A 22,940-nucleotide genomic window follows, 5' to 3' on the forward strand; every position below is an offset into this window, starting at 1 on the left:
AATCATTTACAAATATTGATGGTAACTTGTTATAATAAAGGATAAAAGTACAAATGATTTTAAGTCCAGTTTTGTTAGTTTTAAATATTTTCTAGTTGATAATGATTAATAGGTAGCTTGTCTTATTGATACATTTTCTAGTTACTGGATAATGATGATAAGAAAGGCCTGACTCTACCAACTTTGAGCCAGTCGGGTGAAGATGATTCAAATGTTGTTGCTCCTAAAAGTGACATGTCAACAAAGGAAACAGATCCTCCACTGCCCACTATTCCTAGGCTGACGTTAACAGAAGAGGACGAAGTACCACCTTTAGAGGAGCAGCAGCCAGAGGCTGTGCCGGAGAGAACAATGAAAAATCTATTCTTCCCACCAGAAGAAAAACTGAAGGATAGATATCCAAGCCTTTTAAAAACTGACTCATCTCCATCAGGGGTAAAGTTGAAAAATATCCCTATAAATCCAGGTAGAATAAAGAGGAGGAACTTAAATTTATCTCCAACAGAAATTAGGTGGCAAAGCAACAATGTGAGCTTAGCTTGAAGGAAGCGCACAAGCTTAGTTTCCCCAGATTCAAAATCAAAAGGTAGCTTTCAAAGTCACGATCCAAAGGAAGACCTTGAACTAAAGGTATCTGCCCTCATATTGGGAGTATAAGACTAAGAAAAACTAAAGAATTCATTAATAAAAAATAAATAAATTGAAAATACATTCAAATGTCTCCAAGTAGAAGTGTGTCTAAGTATATCAAATATTCCTACCCTACTAATACTCATCAAGTAAGGAGGAAAAAGACCTTTGAAGGAAAAGCAAAGTGATCTGAGAAACCAGTAATACAAACCAGTCTCATGGTTTGATGTAAAATTCAGCTGAAAATATAACAATGTTAGCAAAATCTAAATTCAAAGGAAAGCCTGAGAGGTTATTTCAGTGGAAATTTTTAATAAAACTGTTATAGGAAATAGCATATGTACCCCTGTTACAAACAGTTTTATAGTTTAAAATGAGAATGATCTGAAAATTTAAAGGTACACCAGGGAAAAGCATTTCTCAAAATGACAGTTATTCTACTTAGACCTTTACATCTTCTTTGAGTCACTATCATAAAGCAGTGTAAAAATGTGTATTGGTCAGTGGGAAGACAATCTGAGTTCTAAGTATGGCTCTGCCTCTAAATACATCAGCAAGCTTGCGCACCTGAATCCCTAGGCCTATTTTCTCATCTACTGAATGGTAGTTTATACTAGGTCATTTCTAAATTCCTTTCCAAATTCCAAAAGATATAATTTTATTAAATATCTCAAGTTGGGGAATTATTCCTAATTACCTAGATCAATACGCTAAGCAATGTAACTTAAAAAGAAAAACATTCTTGTTTTTGCTGAATGTGAAAGTAATACACAGTCATTATAGGAAATTTAGAAAATAGAAGTATAGAAAAGAAAATAAAAGTAGTTATAATTCTGCCACATTTAATATTATTTCCTTTCAGTCTTTGTTATTAACATATGTATATCTCTTATTTATTTTTAAGAACTTGGATCAAACTATATATGTATAATTTTATATTATGCTTTTTTAAACTTGATATTATATTATAAGCATGTTACCTGAATTTTCTTTAAAATTTGCAAGATGCAGGATATCCTCAAATATTGATATTCAGTAATTTAAAATAGTTTCTATATTTTTGGACATTAAGCTTGAAATTAATATTCTTTTACCTATTTATTTGTGTCTGTGATTATCTCCTCATATATTTATAGAAATAGCATGTTGACAAATTGCTCTCCTGAAAGATTGTGCCACTTTATATTCTGACCAGTGATATTTGAGTATTAATGATATTTTAAATAATGATTAAAACTTTTTCATGCTTATTAGCCATTTTGATTTCCCCTATGAGTAGATGAGTAGATTGTCCATTTTTTTCTGTTGAGTATTTAGTGATGTTGTTTAGGTTTTATAATGAGCTCTTTTTATTATAAAGATAATAACCTTGTATATTCATGGCACATACGTTTTCATAGTTTTTGTGGTTTGCCTTTAAATTTCTTTATTGAATCTGGCTTCCAAAATATTCAGTTTGCATTTGATAAGTGAATTATTTATTGTTCCATAACAAACCACTCCAAAATTCAGTGGCTTAAAATAACCATTTTATTATTTCTCAAGATTCTATGGGTTGACTTCGCTTAGGTGGGCAGTTGTTTTGCTCCACTTGATGTTGACTGGTCCTGTAGTCATCTAGGAGCTTGACTGAGCTGGAACACTCATTATGGCTCACTTATGTTTTATACCCTGATGGAAACAGCCATAGATCTGGGCTCAATTAGGATGCATGGACATCTGGTTTGATGTGCCTGTTTCTCTCTCTCTCTCTCTCTCTCAACTTCTCTCTCTCTCTCTCTCTCTCAGTTTCTCTCTCTGTAATGTTAGGGACTATTCCTCCCCCTGTCCATGCAACCTCTTCATATGGTCTCTCTATGTGGTCTTTCTAGCAGGGCAACTGAACTTTTTATGTGGCAGCTCAGGGCTTCCAATATACAAAAACAGAAGCTTCAGGTACTCTTAAGACTTAGGCTTTGTACTAGCATAGGGTCACTTTCACTCCATTCTGTTAGTTAAAGCAAGTCCCAGGCTCAGTCCTGACCCAATATGGGAGGGGACTACATATAAGAGCGTGAATTTTGGAAGGTGTTGTTCATTGGGGGCCATCCACAGATTAACCATCTCTAGCTCCAAGTAATTTCTCTCCCACATGCAAAATACACTTACTCTGCTTCCAAGATTCTTAGTTTCATGCCATTACTGCATTAGGCTCAAGCTTAAGTACAGAATTTCATCATCTAAATCAGATCCAGGTAGATGAAGCTTCTTGAGCGTGGCCTCTCTCAATCTTAAGACCTGTGAATTGAAGAGATCTATCCACTACATACATACGATGGTGAATCAGAAATAGGATAACAACAGGCAGTTACATTCCAAAGGTGAAGGAAGGGTAAAGAGAAGCATATAGCAGTCAGTGAGCCATAGTAATTCTGAAGCTTCTGGCTCTGCCCTCTGAGAATCTTTCTTTTTCCATAAGAAAGAGCTTATATTTGTAGCTGAGTAGCTTTGCAGCCTATGTCTTATCTGTAGAAAGTTAAGAATTCAGAAACCTCTTTGCATTTTAAATTGTCTCTGTTCCTTTCAGTCCAAGATACTATGATTATCTTAGAGATTTTGCGGGTTTCCTGGGTATCAAATTATGACCTTAGCCAAATGTTACACCCCTAAATATCTTTAAAACATGCCCCCGTTTACTTTTGACTGATAAGCAAGGTGCTGTAGCACAATATCCTTAAGAATCTTAGAAGCTCTCTGGTCTAGCAGAGAGGGTCTAAGAGGCCACCCTAAGATACTTAGAATATTTTTTGTCTAGTCAAGTGGGTCTGTAAGATACTACCTTAAATATTTTTGAAGTGTTAACAACAGTTCTTATGGCCTTGTGATCTTGACTTTGAAATTACATTTTACTGGCAATGCCATTGGAACCTGATCAATGAAGTCATGAGGTAGGGATTCCTGGCATTGGTTTAGTGGCTTAACAGTGTCATTAAGGACCCAGGAACCAGGCTCTTTCTTATCTTTCCTCTTTTTCGCAGTCTGCTTGTTACTTCATTATTACCGGATGTTTGCTTCAGTCCTAGGCATCATTTGTAGATCAAGGCAGGGGGTAGAACATTCAAGTTTTCTTTTGCACTTGCCCCCTTTTATTTCTACAAAGAAACAGAAGTTTACCCAATAATCCTCCAGCAGATTTTATGTCCCATTGACTAGAATTAGTTTACATGACTATGTTTAGCTTCAAAGGAGAATGAGAAAACTAGCATTTGGCAAAATGGAATGGGGTTGCCAATAATGATTCATCATTTGGGGCTGTATACCTTGCTGTTACAAGCAGAATTCAGGTTCTGTTGTGACAGGGTAGTTTCAGGAGTGGTTATTGTATAATCAGCAGTTAGCAGTAGCACCACAATTATTCTTCTGTCTGATGGGAATGCTCTTCTCTGGATCTTCTTGGGGTTCATTCATTCACACCATTCAGGTCTCTACTCAGCTGTTACCTCCTTAGGGGGGCCTTCTCTGACCGCTCTAAGTAAAATAATTATCCACTCACTCACTCACCCTACCCCGTCTCTATTTTTTTCATGTATCATTACCTGGTATCATATTACATGTTTCTTTACTTGTTATTGTCTGTCACTCCCACCTGACTTTGTTCCAAATGGTAGGGATTTAGTCTTACTAATCACAGTATCTTACCATTTAGAGTAGTGATGAGTCCATGATGGGCACTCAATAAATATTTGTTGAAATAGTTAATTTATTAAAAATACTGCAGGGTTTTGAGGCATTTTCTTTGGAATCTCTGAATATGTTACAATTCCTGAGCCTCATTGTATGTGATTAATCAAAATCATTTGGTCCTAGGGAAATACAAATGATTTTAATATTTTCAAGGTGAATGAAGCACCTAGCACACCAAATATCAGGCATGAGGCAGCAAGATTAATTTCATATTCCATAAAGAGTAGTGATAAAGGCTCTGATTAATTATGAATTTTTGAGTTTAAAGTCACTAGTGCCTTCTGAAGACTAGGATTAAGGAAGGCAGGGAGTGGTATGTGTGATATCACTAACCTTCTGTTCATTCATTTGAATTTTTAAAAAAATTTTATTTTATATTGGAGCATAGTTGATTAACAATGTTGTGTTAGTTTCAGGTGTATAGAAGAGGGATTGTTTTACATATACATGTATCTGTTCTTTTTCAAATTCTTTTCCCATTTAGGTTATTACAGAATATTGAGCAGAGTTCCCTGTGCTACACAGTAGGTCCTTGTTGGTTATCAGTTTTAAATATAGTAGTGTGTACATGTCAGTCCCAAAGTCCCAATCTATTCCCACCCCGACCCTTCCTCCCTGGTAACCATAAGTTCGTTCTCTAAGTCTGTGAGTCTGTTTCTGTTTCGTAAATGAGTTCATTTGTATCATTTTTTTTAGATTTCACATATAAGCGATATCATATGATATTTGTCTTTCTCTGGCTGACTTATTTCACTTAGTATGAGTGAAATAGTATGCTATATAGTAGGTTCTCATTAGTTATCTATTTTATACGTAGTAATGGATATATTTCAATCCCAATCTCCCAATTCATCCCACTCCCCTCCCCCCTTGGTATCCATAAGTTTGTTCTCTACATCCATGTTTCTATTTCTGCTTTGCAAATAAGTTCATCTGTACCATTTTTCTAGATTACACATATAAGTGATATTATATAATATTTCTTTTTCTCTTTCTGACTTACTTCACTCTGTATGGCAGACTCTAGGTCTATCCATGTCTTAGCAAATGGCACCATTTTGTTCCTTTTTATGGCTGAGTAATATTCCATTGTATATATGTACCACATCTTCTTTATCCATTCCTCTGTTGATGGACATTTAGGTTGCTTCCATGTGCTGGCTATTGTAAACAGCACTGCAGTGAACACTGGGCTGCATGTATCTTTTCAAACCGTGTTTTTCTCCAGGTATATACCCAGGAGTGGGATTGCTGGATCATATGGTAGCTCTATTTTTAGTTTTTTAAGGAACCACCATACTGTTCTCAATAGTGGCTGTACCAATTTACATTCCCATGAACAGTGTGGGAGAGTTCCCTTTTCTCCACACCCTCTCCAGTATTTATTGTTTGTAGACTTTTTGATGATGGCCAGTCTGACTGGTGTGAGATGATATCTCATTGTAGTTTTGATTTGCATTTCTCTAATAATTAGTGATATTGAGCATTTTTCATGTGCCTCTTGGCCATCTGTACATCTTCTTTGGGGAAGTGTCTATTTAGGTCTTCTGCCCATCTTTTGATTGGGTTGTTTGTTTGTTTGTTTGTTTGAATTTAGCCACATGAGCTGTTTGTAAATTTTGGAGACTAATCCCTTGTCAGTTGCATCGTTTACAAATACTTTCTCCCATTCTGTGGGTTGTCCTTTCGTTTTGTCTGTGGTTTCCTTTGCTGTGCAAAAGCTTTTGGGTTTAATTAGGTCCCATTGGTTTATTTTTGTTTTTATTTCCATTACTCTAGGAGATGACTCAAAAAAGATATTGCTGCAATTCATGTCAAAGAGTGTTCTGCCTGTGTTTTCCTTTAACAGTTTTATAATATCCACCCTTACATTTAGGTCTTTAATCCATTTTAAGTTTACTTTTGTGTATGGTGTTAGAGAATGTTCTAATTTTATTTTTTTACATGTAGCTGTCCAGTTTTCCTAGCACCATTTATTGAAGAGACTGTCTTTCCTCCATTGTATAGTCTTGCCTCCTTTGTCATACAGTAATTGACCATACATGCATGGGTTTCTTTTTGGGCTTTCTATCCTGTTCCGTTGATCTGTATTTCTGTTTTTGTGCCAGTATCATACTGTCTTGATTACTGTAGCTTTGTAGTATAGTCTGAAGTCAGGGAGCCTGATTCCCCCAGCTCCATTTTTCTTTCTCAAGATTGCTTTGACTATTCAGGGTCTTTTGTGTCTCCATAAAAAATGTATCTCCTTAAAAAACTTTAAGATTTTTTTATTCTAGTTCTGTGAAAAACGCCACTGGTAATTTGGTAGGATTGCATTGAATCTGTAGATTGCCTTGGGTAGTATAGTCATTTGACAGTATTGATTCTTACAGTCCAAGAACATGGTATATCTTTCCATCTGTTTGTGTTATCTTTGATTTCTTTCATCAGCATCTTATAGTTTTCAGAGTACAGGTCTTTTTTCTCCTCAGGTAGGTTTATTCCTAGGTATTTTATTCTTTTTGATGCAATGGTAAATGGGATTGTTTCTTAATTTCTCTTTCTGATCTTTCATTGTTAGTGTATAGAAGTGCAACAGATTTCTGTGCATTAATTTTGTATCCTGCAATTTTACCTAATTCATTGATGAGCTCTAGTAGTTTTCTGGTAGGTCTTTAGGATTTTCTACGTATAGTATCATGTCATCTGCAAACAGTGACAGTTTTACTTCTTCTTTTCCAATTTGGATTCATTTTCTTCTCTGATTGCCGTGGCTAAGACTTCCAAAACTGTGTTGAATAAAAGTGGAGAGAGTGGACATCCTTGTCTTGTTCCTGATCTTAGAGGAAATGCTTTCAGCTTTTCACTGTTGAGTATGATGTTAGTTGTAGGTTTGTCATATATGGCCTTTATTATGTTGAGGTATGTTCCCTCTATGCTCACTTTCTCAAGAGTTTTTATCATAAATGGGTGTTGAATTTTGTCAACAGCTTTTTATGCATCTATTGAGATGATCATATGGATTTTTCCTTCAATCTGTTGATGTGGTGTATCACACTGATTGATTTGTGAATATTGAAAAATCCTTGCATCCTGGGATAAATCCCACTTGATCATGGTGTATGATCCTTTTAATGTATTGTTGGATTTGGATTGCTAGTATTTTGTTGAGGATTTTTGCATCTATGTTAATCAGTGATATTGGCTTGTAATTTTCTGTTTTTGTGGTATCTTTGTCTGGTTTTGGTATCAGGTGATGGTGACCTCATAGAATGAGGTTGGGAGTATTCCTTCCTCTGCAGTTTTTTTTGGAATAGTTTCAGAAGGATAGGTGTTACCTCTTTGCTAAATGTTTGATAGAATTTGCCTGTGAAGCCATCTGGTCCTGGACTTCTGTTTTTTTTTTTTTTTTTTTTTTTTTTTTTTTTTTTTTTTTTGCGGTATGCGGGCCTCTCACTGTTGTGGCCTCCCCCGTTGCAGAGCACAGGCTCCGGACGCGCAGGCCCAGCGGCCATGGCTCACGGGCCCAGCCGCTCCGCGGCATATGGGATCCTCCCAGACCGGGGCACGAACCCGTATCCCCTGCATCGGCAGGCGGACTCTCAACCACTGCGCCACCAGGGAGGCCCTGGACTTCTGTTTTTTAGGAGTTTTTAAATTTCAGTTTCAATTTCAGTACTTGTGATTGGTCTATTCATATTTTCTATTTCTTCCTGGTTCAGTCTTGGGAGACTGTATGTTTCTAAGAATTTGTCCATTTCTTCCAGGTTGTCCATTTTATTGGCATTTAGATGCTTATAGTAGTCTCTTATGATCCTTTGTATTTCTGTGGTGTTGATTGTAACTTCTCCTTTTCATTTCTAATTTTATTGAATTGATCCCTCTCCCTTTTTTCCTTGATGAGTCTGGCTAAAGGTTTATCAATTTTGTTTATCTTTTCAAAGAACCAGCTTTTAGTTTCATTGATCTTTCTATTGTTTTCTTCCATCTCTATTTCATTTATTTATGCTCTCTTCTTTATGATTATTTCTTTTCTTCTACTATCTTTGGCCTTAGTTTGTTTTTCTTTCTTGTTCCTCTGGTGGGCAGGGCCATGCTCAGGAAGATTTAAGCAGCCTGTCTGCTGATGGGTGGGGCTGTGTTCCCATGCTGTTTGTTGTTTGGCCTGAGGCATCCCAGCATTGGAGCCTACAGGCTGTTGGGTGTAGCTAGGTTTTCATGGGGGTGGGGAGGGGTGGGGGTGTGTGAGGAGGGTGTGTGGGGGGTATGGTGCCCTCCAGGAGGGCTCATGCCAGTGAGTACTTGCCAAAACTGCTGCTGCCAGTGTCTTTTTTCCTGCAGTGAGCCACAGCTGCCCCACCAGCCTCTGTGGGTAGCCCTTCAATACTAGCAGGTAGGTCTGGCCCAGTCTCTTATGAGGTCATTCCTTTTTTCTCTGGATCCTGGTGTGCACTAGACCTTGTGTGCACCCGCAAGAGTGGAGTTTGTTTCCCCCATTCCTGTAGAATTCCTTCAGTCAAACCCCACTGACCTTCAAAGCCAGATTCTCTGGTGGCTCCCCACACCCCTAGTTGCCAGACCCACAGGTTCAGGAGCCTGACATGGGGCTCAAAACTTTCACTCCTGTGGGAGAACTTCTGCGATATAATTATTTTCCAGTTTGTGGGTTGGCCACCCGGCAGGTATGGGATTTGATTTTGTCACGATTGTGCCCCTCCTATCGTCTTGTTGTGGCTTCTTCTTTGTCTGTGGGTGTAGGGTATTTTTTTTTGATAGGTTCCAGCGTTTTGTTTTGTTTTTTGTCGATGGTTGTTCAGCAGTTAGTTGTGATTTCGGTGTTCTTCTAAGAAGGGGTAAGCTAACATCTTTCTACTCCATCTTGCCAGCAAGTCTCATCCATTTGAATTTAATTGCCTTTACTATGCCATGAATTCCATTTATGAAATTTAAATCCTTAAATAATGATTGATAGACTAGTAGAAAACATGCCATGATCTTCCAAACTCATTGTCTCTGCTAACTCTGCACTTCGAGTTGCCCCAAGTCATGAAAGTGAAATGCACCTTACAATTATTTTATCCACTATAATTTTTACTTCAATAATTTTTCACTGGTAAGTTTTTCTAATCTATATGTTTTCACAGATGTAATAAATTCTTGAAACTGAGACTATAAAACAGAGATTAAAAATAGGAGTAAGGGGAAACTTTTCCAATTGATTAAAATAGACCTTCTTTTGAAATAGATAATTTAAAATTTCTAATCATTTTTCCCTTTGTTCACACTTTTCTCTGGAAGGTCTGTTTTGCTTTGGTATCTGAGATGGATTTTATCAGAGATTGTTCATTTAAATCTTTTGGTGCCAGAAAAAGAGGAAGGAGTCATATTATATTTCCAATAATTTTAACATTGCAGTAGGCCTTCAGTTGCCTGTGAGGAATAGGAAAAGATATATACAACTTGAAGCAGTACATGCAAGAGCACATCACTGAACCTTAACTTAGCTGGTACCCTAGACTAATTGCAGATGCTGTGAACTTAAGGAAATGTGTGTTTCCATTGAGGGGGGTAGGATTCTGTTCACTTTCTTTCAAGTCAGGCTTTTACTTGAATTTAGTAAATTCCAGGTTGCTTGGTCAACCCTTCAATCTGATTTCATCTTGACTGTATTTTACAGAAATATTTTTGGACTGTGGGCAGTACCTGTGCTTATTATCTTCCATCTCCTCCCCACCCTAATCTATTCTCCACCTTTCTCTGTCCTGTTATTTTTGTTGTTGTTTTGTTTTGCCTGAAGAGGATGACCCCTATGTGCTGCCTCACCAGCCTCTCTCTCTAGCTGTCTTCCAGTTAGGTTCAGCAAATGACAAGCACTGCCAGGATATTGGAGAACAAGAGGGGAAAGAAAATTTGGGGGATTTCTGTCCTACTGTCTTCCTGCTTTGGTGCTGTGGTTCTGGCAATGGATTTTCCTTCATATCTACAGCTACTACTGGGTGCTCCCAACCTCCATGACTCCAGCTATCATATCACTGGGCTCTGGCTGGAATAACATCTTCTCACTCTTGCCCTCAATATCTTTTATTGGTTCCTTATTCATACACACAACTTTCATTTATATTAAAGCCTCTTTAGTTGAAACATTTTAGAGGAATTCTAATTCCTGCCTTAAGTCTAATTAGTAATCTTCTCAGTTTTTTAGTATGCATACAGATTTTCTTCTATTTTTGTATCTCTCTGCTCATTGTACAGGGACTTTGTAAAAACTCAAATTATCATCTTGACCTGAATGTTCATAATGCATTTTTTAAAGTACAGAGCTGAAAATGATGCATGCTTATAAAAATTCAAGCAATTCTCCAAAAAATGCAAGAGGAAAGAGCCTATAATTCTGCCATTTGGAAATTACTAGCGTTAATAGTTAATATGTAGTGAACATCATTCCATAAATCTTTCCCTTTTGTTGGGGGACAGTTCTCCACACTTCTCTTGCATTTCTGCACATCTTGTAAGAGGCACAGGGTTCCTGTCCTGAAATGTAGTCCATTGCATGTGCAGGTGCGGCCCTCTTCTCATCACCTTGTGGGAATTAGGGCTTGAGGAACGGATGCAAAAATGCTTAAACTCTGGTTACTGCAATTGCTCTGAGTAATAAACTGTCCTTTGAGGTCTACTATCAGCATCCATGAAACAGTGGCAAGCTAACTTGGTAGCTTACAAGTAGGGTAAGTTCTTGACAACTTTGGTGATAAGTGGGATACTGACAGACATGGCTTTCTGAAGGATGATAGATAAGGATGTTGTTGTGTGATCAGTTGGATTTCGGGGAAACCCATGGAAAATGGTAGTGAACACACTTAGTTGTATGGTAAATCAGGCAATAACTAGCCTTCCACTTTATTGCCTGTTAATGAGGGACAGTTGGAGAGGTGGTTGCAAGCCAGGTGTGAGGAAGTAGGTTCAAAAACAGCTGCCTGAACAGTGCCCTGGTTGTTGTTAATTATCCTCCAGGTGGGGAGACTTCCTTGCCAGTCTGATGATCCACTTCAATCTGTTCCATTTTAACAATTACTGCTAAGATCTGTCCTGGGTAGGCAGAAGATTCTACTCTCTGACAACAGTTACAGAGATGCATACCTCCACTAAAGATGACAGGATGTGAATTCATGACTGCTATGAGCAGAAACCGAGTGAATCATTAGAACTTTGGCTGGTTTGTTTGGGAGATGAAGGTACAGACTGTGTAAAACCTGTAAAGGAAGGGTGGCAACAGCTGGACCATCTTATGGCCAACTACTCCTGCAGTATATAGTGACAATCTTACATCCATTTCAAAACAACAAGAAGATTTCAGAGTTTTTTGTAGGGGGTTCTGGCTGCTATAAGGTAGTTTTGGCCCTCCTGGGGAGACTTCCCTGAAATAGACAAACTCTTGTGGGAAACCATACATAGGCATTAACTAGTATTCAGGCTCTTAGTGCCCTTAGTTAGGTACACAATGTTGATGAATGTGATCCACTAGGAAATTAGAAACTGACCCAAAGAAATATAAATTCTTGCAGTCAGCTCTGGTGTCCTGGAAAACTCCTTTAGCCCTTATGTTGGAATCAGGCTAGAAATTATGAGATGTCATCATGGTAATAGGACAGCAGATGCTCCAGATTGATGTGGGCTCCACAAAGTAGGTCACTGCTGTGCTGCTGTGCAAACCAAGTTGAAGTCACCTGAGGACACCCAAACCTCAAGACCCTATCTAGAAAGCAGTGTGGTGATGGCTGCTGAGTCAGGGAATTCCCAAAGATGAAATAGATGGTGTCAGCTATGAAGACTGTGCTGCCTGATATAGAGTGTTGGAAAGACCAATAACATTAGAAGTTCATTTGGTTGAGCCATGAATTGCTGCTACACCACCCAAAATTAAATGTAAATGTGAAGTCTTGTTAAATGTCATGGAGTTGCTTTCTCCTTCTGCACTGCATGACACCTCCCTTTCCCCTTATCTTAATCTCAGCTCTTTTAAGAAGAAACATGATTAGAGGTGGAGCCAAGGTCTTCCCATCACTAAAGGGGAAAGAAGGCCCTAAATAGCCATCCAAGTTCACTGGAGCATTTCAGGGAGGGAAGGACCCCAAACTTTTATGGCTCTGTTGGTTGTGGGTGCCCAAGTCTCTAACTTATCTGAACCTATAGGAGGAAAAGTCACTTGGATTCAGCTTATAGAACTTAGGCAGGGTTCACAATGGGGAAGGGAACTAACATGACCTTGTGGAGAGGGCTCTTTAGGTCAGTTGAATGTACTGTTGTTTCTACATCTGAGTGTGTAGTGGGAATCATTGTGTTATGTACTTGTTCGTGTCCATCCCATAAGTGCCAGAGGGATTGGAAGAGCTATATTTAGAGAGGTGCTGGTGGGAATTGTAAATCACTACCCAACTTGTCTCCCTGTGCCCTCCCAGATGGTCTAACAGAAAAATTATAGAATCCTAGGAGGACAGAGGGAAATCACAGCCTCCATTAAGAACTTAAAGGCAGCTGGGAAGGTAAGAGATGCGTTATCTCAGTACAGCATCCCTGTGTGGCTAGTGAGATTTGCTAATGGAGTTGGAGACTTACAGTGGATTATCACCAACTGAATCCAGTTGTTGCTTCCATATCCAAGCTATTCCGGATACTGTGACTGTCACTGAATCCACTGCCCAGACTGATGGCATTTGGTATGCTATCCTGGATGTTGCCAACACCGCCTTTGCTGTACCACTGACACCTGAGGATCAAGATCAGTTTGCATATGTTTTTAGTACTCCCCCAGAGGTAACTACTCACCTGCCATTAGCCAGCAGTGGGTGGGTCAGGATTTAGCATGAGTGCTTCTACATTCAGATTTCCACAGCTTTCACTATATGGATGATATCCTATTGGTTAGCAAGTCTAAAGCCTTAATCTCAACAGCCTTGAAAATGCTATTATCACATTCCACCAGCAGAAGTGGCTAGTAAACCCTGACAAAATTCGGGGGACTACTTACCAGGTAAAGTTTATTAGGACTATTTGGAAAGATTAATAATGTCAGTCCTATGGCAGTCAAAAAAAAGCAAAAACAAAAACTGTTGTCTCTTTGCCCCACCCACTCCTGCCAACACTGTAAAAGAAGGCCCAGCACCTTGCTTGTATGAGGGGCAGTACGTGCCTCACTTGGGCATTCTACATGGTTCTTTTATCTTGTCTAACCTACAAATCAGCATCTTTTCAGTGGGGCCCAAGCCACAAGCTGAGTTAGAAGCTGTCCAGCAAGCTGTGATACACTATCTTTGGGCCCCTACAATCCTTTTTAAGAAAATTTTATTTATTTATTTATTTATTTATTTATTTATTTTGGGCTGTGTTGGGTCTTTATTGCTGTGCATGGGCTTCCTCTAGTTGTAGCGAGTGGGGGCTACTCTTCGATGCGGTGCACGGGCTTCTCATTGCAGTGGCTTCTCTTTGTTGTGGAGCACGGGCTGTAGGCGCGTGGACTTCAGTAGTTGTGGTATGCAAGCTCGGTAGTTGGCACACGGACTTAGTTGCTCCGCAGCATGTGGGATCTTCCCAGACCAGGCCTCAAACCTGTGTCCCCTGGATTGGCAGACAGATTCTTAAGCACTGCGCCACCAGGGAAGTCCCCCTACCATCCTAATGACTTCTTTGAGCTACAGATCTCTGTGCTGATTTAGAGCCTCTGCCTGAAGACCTCTCTTAGGGTTGTGGACTTCTCCTTTGGCACAGGTACCAGGTTCACCCCTTTTGAAAAGCAGTTATTACCTTGACTACCTATAGTACCAAGAGTTACTGAGCTCTTGTCAAAAGCGAACACCTTACTTATATGAACTCCGTGACTCTTCGGCTTATTATTCTTATTTTAGGATGGGTCAAGTTGGATCCCGCAACTAACAAGGTGGAAAGGGCCCAGTAAGCCTCGCTTGTCAAATGGAAATGGTATATTCAAGAACACAGACAGCCTGGCCCCAGCAGTATCTCAGCTTTTCATGAAAATGTGGCAATTACACCTTTGGGAAAATCTTATTCCTCCCTCTGCCCCTGAAGAAAAAATCCTTGGCTCAGTGGGGCTTTTGCCATAAATAATCAAGTCCTTTGTTTCTGACTCAGGAGTCTTCTGCTAGCATTCATGAAACTGTAGCAGGAGAGCGTCATAGCTTGTAAGTAGGTAAAAATCCTAGAACCTGTACCGTTCTTGATAGTTTTGGCAGTGAGAATGGGATACTGACAAGAGACAAGACTTTCTGGAAGAAGAAGGAAAAAGGGCCCCTACAGGCTGTGTTAGGGAATGTGAGATTTCCTGGATTTTAGTAGCAAATGCTCTCACCCAAGTGGTGGTGATGGTGGGGAAGGGGCGAGCAGTAGGGGTCTTCCACTTATCCTACCTGTAAATAACTGTTCAGAGGCTGAGTGGTGAGAGGATTTTAAAAAAAGAAAAGAAAAGCACCCAGTGAGCTTTATTTGTTGCTCACTCCCCTCTGGGGATGGAGATGGGGGTGGGGAAGAAAGGAATGACCTCTTCTGCTTTCAGGAAAAGGCCCTGTATCCTGGGGGAACCTTCCTGGGAGGTGAAGGGCACATAGCTGTACAGCTCTGTTGGATATAGGCCCCAGAGACTCCAGCGTGGAGCTGTAGTAGAATGTGCCAGAAGGAAAGGAGCTCCTGAGCCCAGAGGCACTCTGGAAGCAAGGAGATGCACAACGGGGGAGGGGTTCCAGCCCTGAGATAAGGGGCCTCCCTGCTGCTCCAGCTGTCTGCCAAAGGCTAACCTCCCTCACACCCTTGTTCCCCTATGCTCCCAGTCTGGAAATAATAATCTCCTGATGGCTGGTGTAGCTGTTGTAGCCCCTAACATGTAGGTTAATCTGAAATCAAATGATAGGGTTTGGGCAAAACTTGCAGTGTGGAGAAAAGTTATGTTAAAGTGACCTTATGGGTAGGGCCTTCTCTGCTGAGTCCGTGTACTGTTGTTATATCTCTCACTGCCCAGTGTATATTGAAATTGATGTGTTGCATGCCTGTACTGTAAATATTCATAAATGGTCAAGAGGGAATTCTCCCATTCAAGGCACCGCCATGTGTAGATAAGTCCTTGCCATTTGCCACACGTGGGTGGATCAGGATTTAAGTAAGTGCCTCCACCCTCTCATATCTAAAGATATAGATGATGTCCTGTTGGTTAGCAAGTCAAAAACCTCAGTTTCAGAGGCCCTGACTGTGGTGGTATCACACCTCTACCAACAGAGCTGGCTGATAAACCCTGACAAATTCAAGGGCCTGCTTGCCAAGTAAATTTTCTTGAGACTATGTGGGCAGATTCACAGTGCTCAATTCCTTTGGCAGTCAAAGAAAAAGTGCTGTCTCTTTGGCCACCCACCACCTAAAAGGAGGCCCAGCATATTTTTGAACTCTTTGGGATTGGAGACTATATGTACATCACTTTGGGCATTCTACTTAGCACTTTATGTCACCTAACTTGCAAATCAACATGCTTCAAGTAAGGCCTAAAGCAGCAGGCTTTTCTGGTCAAATGGTAGTAGTGTGTTCAGGAGTGCATCTGACCTGGTCCTAGCATCATTTTGGTATTGTATGAAAAAGTGGCAGAAACCAACTTTGGTGGAACCTTATCCTTCATTCTGCCACCCAAAGCAAAGCCACTGACTCAGTGGAGCCCTGGATTCACAGATGTGCTCCTAAATACCTAGGCCAGGTTCACTCATGGTTCAAATAAGCTGAACATTGGGCTACTGTGGCTGTTCAGCCTAAAGGTCAGCCATGCAGAATCAAAAATGGATGTGGTTATTCCACTCAGCTGGACAGAACTCTGGCCAATACTCCACTTTAAGAACCTTGTTATATTTTGCTTACTCTGGAGCTATTTCCAGTGGTCTAGCTACTTGGTTTGCCATTTGAAAAACTACAAACTGGCAGGCTAAAGACACCCCTCTTTGGGGCTGCAAACTATAGTACCAAATTGCTGCTACTAAAAGACGCATCTAGGTCAGTTATGTAGATGTACACAGTAAGGGCATGTGCTCCGTGAGACTGACTGGAATCAAGCTGCTCATTGAGCCTCTCCTCCACAGATTGCCCCCATTGCTGTTTGGATTTATCATTGTACTGGACATGACAACACAGCCACTATCATATCTGGGCACAAAGTAAAGATGTCAACTTGGTAAAATTTCTGATGCAGAGGCTGCCGCTGCATGCCAGATTAGACTCCTCAAGAGTTGACCCATTTACCTTGCAGTCAGAGAGCTTCATTGCAGGAATCCCACCTGCTTCTAGCACTGGACTTTGGGCTCCTTTTGAGGGTAATCGGTTGACATTTTTTCAGTTTATCGTGTTACTTTCAGTCCAGTCAGACGACTTCAGTTACTGTGTTGTAGTGCTTGAAAATGTTCTTGGTCGTGTCTTTGGCTTTCTGGCTCATTTGCAGTCTGAAAACAGTTTGCAAAAGCCACTTTAAAAAGGGCTAATAATTCTATCAAACATTTCGAGACGAGCTAACACCGATCCTTCTCAAACTCTTCCAAAATATAGCGGAGGGAGGAACACTCCCAAACTCATTCTACGAGGCCACTATCACCATGATACCAAAGCCAGACAAATATGTCACAAAAAAGAAAACTCCAGGCCAATATCACTGATGAACATAGATGAAAAAATCCTCAACAAAATACTAGCAAACAGAATCCAACAGCACATTAAAAGGATCATGCACCATGATCAAGTGGGGTTTTTTCCACGAATGCAAGGATTCTTCAATATATGCAAATCAATCAATGTAATACACCATATTAACAAACTGAAGGAAAAAAACCATATGATCATCTCAATAGATGCAGAAAAAGCTTCTGAAAAAATTCAACACCCATTTATGATAAAAACCCTCCAGAAAGTAGGCATAGAGGGAACTTACATCAACATAATAAAGGCCATGTATGACAAACCCACAGCCAACATCGTTCTCAGTGGTGAAAAACTGAAACCATTTCCACTAAGATCAGGAACAAGACAAGGTTAACTGCTGTCACCACTGTTATTCAACATAGTTTTGGATGTTTTAGCCACAGCAATCAGAGAAGAAAAAGAAAGGAATCCAAATCAGAAAAGAAGAAGTAAAACTGTCACTGTATGCAGATGACATGATACTATACATAGAGAATCCTAAAGATGCTACCAGAAAACTACTAGAACTAATCAATGAATTTTGTAAAGTAGCAGGATACAAAATTAACACGCAGAAATCTCTTGCATTTCTATACACTAATAATGAAAAATCTGAAAGAGAAATTAAGGAAACACTCCCATTTACCACTGCAACAAAAAGAATAAAATATCTAGGAATATATCTACCTAAGAAGACAAAAGACCTGTATGCAGAAAACTATAAGACACTGATGAAAGAAATTAAAGATGATACCAACAGATGGAGAGATATACCATGTTCTTGGACTGGAAAAATCAACATTGTGAAAATGACTATACTACCCAAAGCAATCTCCGGATTCAATGCAATCACTCAAATTACCAATGGCATTTTTCACAGAACTAGAACAAAAAATTTCACAATTTGTATGGAAACACAAAAGACCCCAAATAGCCAAAGCAATCTTGAGAAAGAAAAACGGAGCTGGAGGAATCAGGCTTCCTGACTTCAGACTATACTACAAAGCTTCAGTAATCAAGACAGTATGGTACTGGCACAAAAACAGAAAGATAGATCAATGGAACAGGATAGAAAGCCCAGAGATAAGCCCACGCATATATGGTCACCTTATCTTTGATAAAGGAGGCAGGAATGTACAGTGGAGAAAGGACAGCCTCTTCAATAAGTGGTACTGGGAAAACTGGACAGGTACATGTAAAAGTATGAGATTAGATCACTCCCTAACACCATACACAAAAACAAGCTCAAAATGGATTAAAGACCTAAATGTAAGGCCAGAAACTATGAAACTCTTAGAGGAAAACATAGGCAGAACACTCTATGACATAAATCACAGCAAGATCCTTTTTCACCCACCTCCCAGAGAAATGGAAATAAAAACAAAAATAAACAAATAGGACCTAATGAAACTTCAAAGCTTTTGTACAGCAAAGGAAACCATAAACAAGACCAAAAGACTACCCTCAGAATGGGAGAAAATATTTGCAAATGAAGCAACTGACAAAGGATTAATCTCCAAAATTTATAAGCAGTTCGTGCAGCTCAATAACAAAAAAACAAACAAACAATTCCAAAAATGGGCAGAAGACCTAAATAGACATTTCTCCAAAGAGGATATACAGACTGCCAACAAACACATGAAAGAATGCTCAACATCATTAATATTAGAGAAATGCAAATCAAAACTACAATGAGATATCATCTCACACCAGTCAGAAAGGCCATCATCAAAAAATCTAGAAACAATAAATGCTGGAGAGGGTGTGGAGAAAAGGGAACACTCTTGCACTGCTGGTGGGAATGTGAATTGGTACAGCCACTATGGAGAACAGTATGGAGGTTCCTTAAAAAACTCCAAATAGAACTGGCATATACCCTGAGAAAACCATAATTCAAAAAGAGTCATGTACCAACATGTTCATTGCAGCTCTATTTACAATTGCCAGGAGATGGAAACAACCTAAGTGTCCATCATCGGATGAATGGATAAAGAAGATGTGGCACATATATACAATGGAATATTACTCAGCCATAAAAGGAAACGAAATTGAGCTATTTGTAATGAGGTGGATGGACCTAGAGTCTGTTATACAGAGTGAAGTAAGTCAGAAAGAGAAAGACAAATACTGTATGCTAACACATATATATGGAACTTAAGAAAAAAAAAATGTCATGAAGAACCCAAGGGTAAGACAGGAATAAAGACACAGACCTACTAGAGAATGGACTTGAGGATATGGGGAGGGGGAAGGGTAAGCTGTGACAAAGCGAGAGAGTCGCATGGACATATATACACTACCAAACGTAAAATAGATAGCTAGTGGGAAGCAGCTGCATAGCATAGGGAGATCAGCTTGGTGCTTTGTGACCACCTAGAGGGGTGGGATAGGGAGGGTGGGATAGGGAGGGTGGGAGGGAGGGAGACGCAAGAGGGAAGAGATATGGGAACATATGTATATGTATAACTGATTGACTTTGTTATAAAGCAGAAACTAGCACACCATTGTAAAGCAATTATACTCCAATAAAGATGTAAAAAAATGTGAAATCTTCTAACATATTAATTTGTGTATTCATTTATATATTAATAATATATAAATTTATTGTATAAATTTCCTTCTAAGTACCACTTCATATCCATCCCACAAATTTTGATTTGTGTTTTAATTTTCATTCAGTTCTAAACACTTTGTAATTTTTTCCTTTTGATTTCTCTTGATGCATAGTTTATTTAGAAGCATGTTGTTTAGTTTCCTAATGTTTGGGGATTTTCTAGAGATGTTTGTAATTTAATTCTGTTTGATCAGAGCATATATTTTGTATGATTTGAATCCTTTTAAATTAATTGAGGCTTGTTTTATAGCCTAGAATATTGTGTATATTGGTAAATATTCTATATGCATTTAAAAGCAGTATGTATTATGCTTTTAAGTGGAATGCTCTTTTGAAAAATTAAACTATTATTTTTGAGATAATTATAGGTTTGCATGCTTATAAGAAATAATACAGAGAGATCCTGTGTAACCTTTACTCAGTTTACCCCAAGGTAAACTGGATAAATCTTGCAGGACCATAGTACAATATCATAACCAAAATACTGACATTGATATTGACAGCCAAATTACAGAACATTTCCACCCCATAATAAAGAGCCTCACTCTAATTATTGATGTTTGACTGCTGACAGCTCCTTTCTGGCTCATTTCTGGGCAAGCTGATAAGAAGCCCTAAGTGTGCCCTCTTTTGGTGCCATACAAACATCTTCTTCCACATGGGAGCTCTCATCTCAGTCCCAACATTTAACCACCATAAAACCCTTAAACCTGTGTCCTTTCCCTGCTCTCAAGTTTTTTGAGGGCTAGCTTGGGAGGCCAGTCCTGCTCTCCCAAGAAAACTTCATTTTGCACAGCAAAAGAAACAAGCAAGAAAATGAACAGGACTTTGATGCATTTTGAGTTTATTTTTGTGTATGATGTTAGAGAATATTCTAATTTCATTCTTTTACATGTGGCTGTCCAGTTTTCCCAGCACCACTTATTGAAGAGACTCTTTTCTCCAGTGTACGTTCTTGCCTCCTTTGTCATAGACTAATTGACCATAGGTGAATGGGCTTATTTCTGGGCTTTTTATCCTCTTCCATTGATCCACATGTCTGTTTTTGTGCCAGTACCATACTGTTTTGATTACTGTAGCTTTGTAGTATAGTCTGGAGTCAGGGAGCCTGATTCCTTCTCTGTTTTTCTTTCTCAAGATTGCTTTGGCTATTCGGGGTCTTTTGTGTTTCCATACAAATTTTAAAATTATTTGTCCTAGTTCTGTGAAAAATGCCATTGGTAATTTGATAGGCATTGCATTGATTCTGTAGATTGCCTTGGGTAACATAGTCATTTTGACAATATTGGTTCTTCCAATCCAAGAACATGGTATATCTTTCCATCTGTTTGTGTCATCTTCGATATCTTTCATCAGCGTCTTATAGTTTTTGGAGTACAGGTCTTGTGCCTACTTAGGTATGTTTATTCATAGATATTTTATTCTTTTTGATGTGATGATAAATGGGATCGTTTCCTTAATTTCCCTTTCTGATCTTTCATTGTTAGTGTATAGAAATACAACAGATTTCTGTGTGTTACTTTTGTATCCTGCAACTTTACTGAATTCATTGATGAGCTCTAGTAGTTTTCTGGTAGCATCTTTATGTGTAGTATCATGTAATCTGCAAACAGTGATGGTTTTACTTCTTCTTTTCCAGTTTGGATACCTTTTATTTCTTTTTTTCTCTGATTGCTGGGGCTAGGACTTCCAAAAGTATGTTGAATAAAAGTGGCGAGAGTGGACATCCTCATCTTATTAAACTTAAAAGCTTTTGCACAGAAAAGGAAACCATAAACAAAACAAAAAGACAACCTACAGAATGGGAGAAAATATTTGCATATGATGCAGCTGACAAGGGATTAATCTCCAGAATATACAAACAGCTCATGCAGCTCAATATCAAAAAGACCCCATCAAAAAATGGGCAGAAGATCTAAATAGACATTTCTCCAAAGAAGACATACAAATGGCCAAAAGGCACATGAAAAGATGCTCAACACTGCTAATTATTAGAGAAATGCAAGTCAGACCTACAATGAGGTATCACCTCACACCAGTCAGAATAGCTATCATCAACAAGTCTACAAATAATAAGTGCTGGAGAGGGTGTGGAGAAAAATGAACCCTGCTACACTGTTGGTGGGAAATGTAAATTGGCACAGCCACTATGGAGAATAGTATGGAGGTTCCTTAAAAAACTAAAAATAGAGCTACCATATGATCCTCAAATCCCACTCCTGGGCATATATCCAGAGAAAACCATTGTTCAAAAAGATACATGCACCCCTATGTTCACTGTAGTGCTATTCACAATAGGCAGGACATGAAAGCAACATAAAAGTCCATCGACAGATGAATGGATAAAGAAAATGTCGTACATATATACAATGGAATATTACTCAGTCATAAAAATAATGAAATAATGCCATTTGCAGTAACATGGACAGGCCTAGAGATTATCATGCTAAGTAAAGTAAGTCAGAGAGAAAGATAAATATCATATGATATCACTTACATGTGGAATCTAAAAAAAATGATACAAATGAATTTATTTACAAAACAGAAACAGACTCACAGATATAGAAAACAAACTTATGGTTACTGAAGGGGAAAGGTGGGGGGGGAGAGAGAAATTAGGAATTTGGGAGTGACATGTACACACTACTATGTATAAAATAGATAAACAACAAGGACCTCCTGTATAGAACAGGAGACTATACTCAGTATTTTTGTAATATCCTATATGGGGAAAGAATCTGAAAAAGAATATAATATATATAACTGAATCACTTTGCTGTACACCTGAAACACAACATTGTAAAACAACTATACTTGAATAAAATAAATTTTTAAAAAATATCTTGTCTGCAAAGATGTGTGATGGACAAGCCTGTTGCAAATATTTTCTCCCAGTCTGTAGGTTGTCTTTTCATTTTTTTATGGTTTCCTTTACTGTACAAAAGCTTGTAAGTTTGATTAGGTCCCATTTGTTTATTTTTGCTTGTATTTCTATTGCCTTGGGAGACTGACCTAAGAAAACTTCGGTATGATTTATGTCAGAGAATGTTTTGCCCATGTTTTCTTCAAGGAGTTTTATGGTGTCATATCTTATATTTAAGTCTTTAAACCATTTTGAGTTTATTTTTGTGTACGGTGTGAGGATGTGTTCTAAATTCATTGATTTACATGCAGCTGTCCAACTTTCCCGACACCACTTGCTGAAGAGTCCATCTTTTTTCCATTTTATATTGTTGCCTCCTTTGTCAAAGATTAATTGACCATAGATGTGGGTTTATTTCTGGAC

General features: G+C 38.8%; 1 protein-coding gene across 1 annotated transcript in view; it reads left to right on the top strand.

Annotated features, from left to right (window-relative positions):
* C2CD6 (C2 calcium dependent domain containing 6) overlaps nucleotides 1–22,940 on the top strand; it is a gene marked incomplete at its 5' end in the record, with an annotated part of 135,987 nt that overhangs the window by 64,846 nt on the left and 48,201 nt on the right. Inside the window, 1 exon segment of the mRNA XM_082630409.1 lies at nucleotides 142–435. Within this exon segment, the coding sequence (XP_082486535.1) occupies nucleotides 142–435 (294 nt within the window).

Source organism: Mesoplodon mirus, assembly GCF_964341445.2.
Source record: "Mesoplodon mirus genome assembly, chromosome: 8".
In the NCBI taxonomy this organism is placed as follows: Eukaryota; Metazoa; Chordata; class Mammalia; order Artiodactyla; family Ziphiidae; genus Mesoplodon; species Mesoplodon mirus.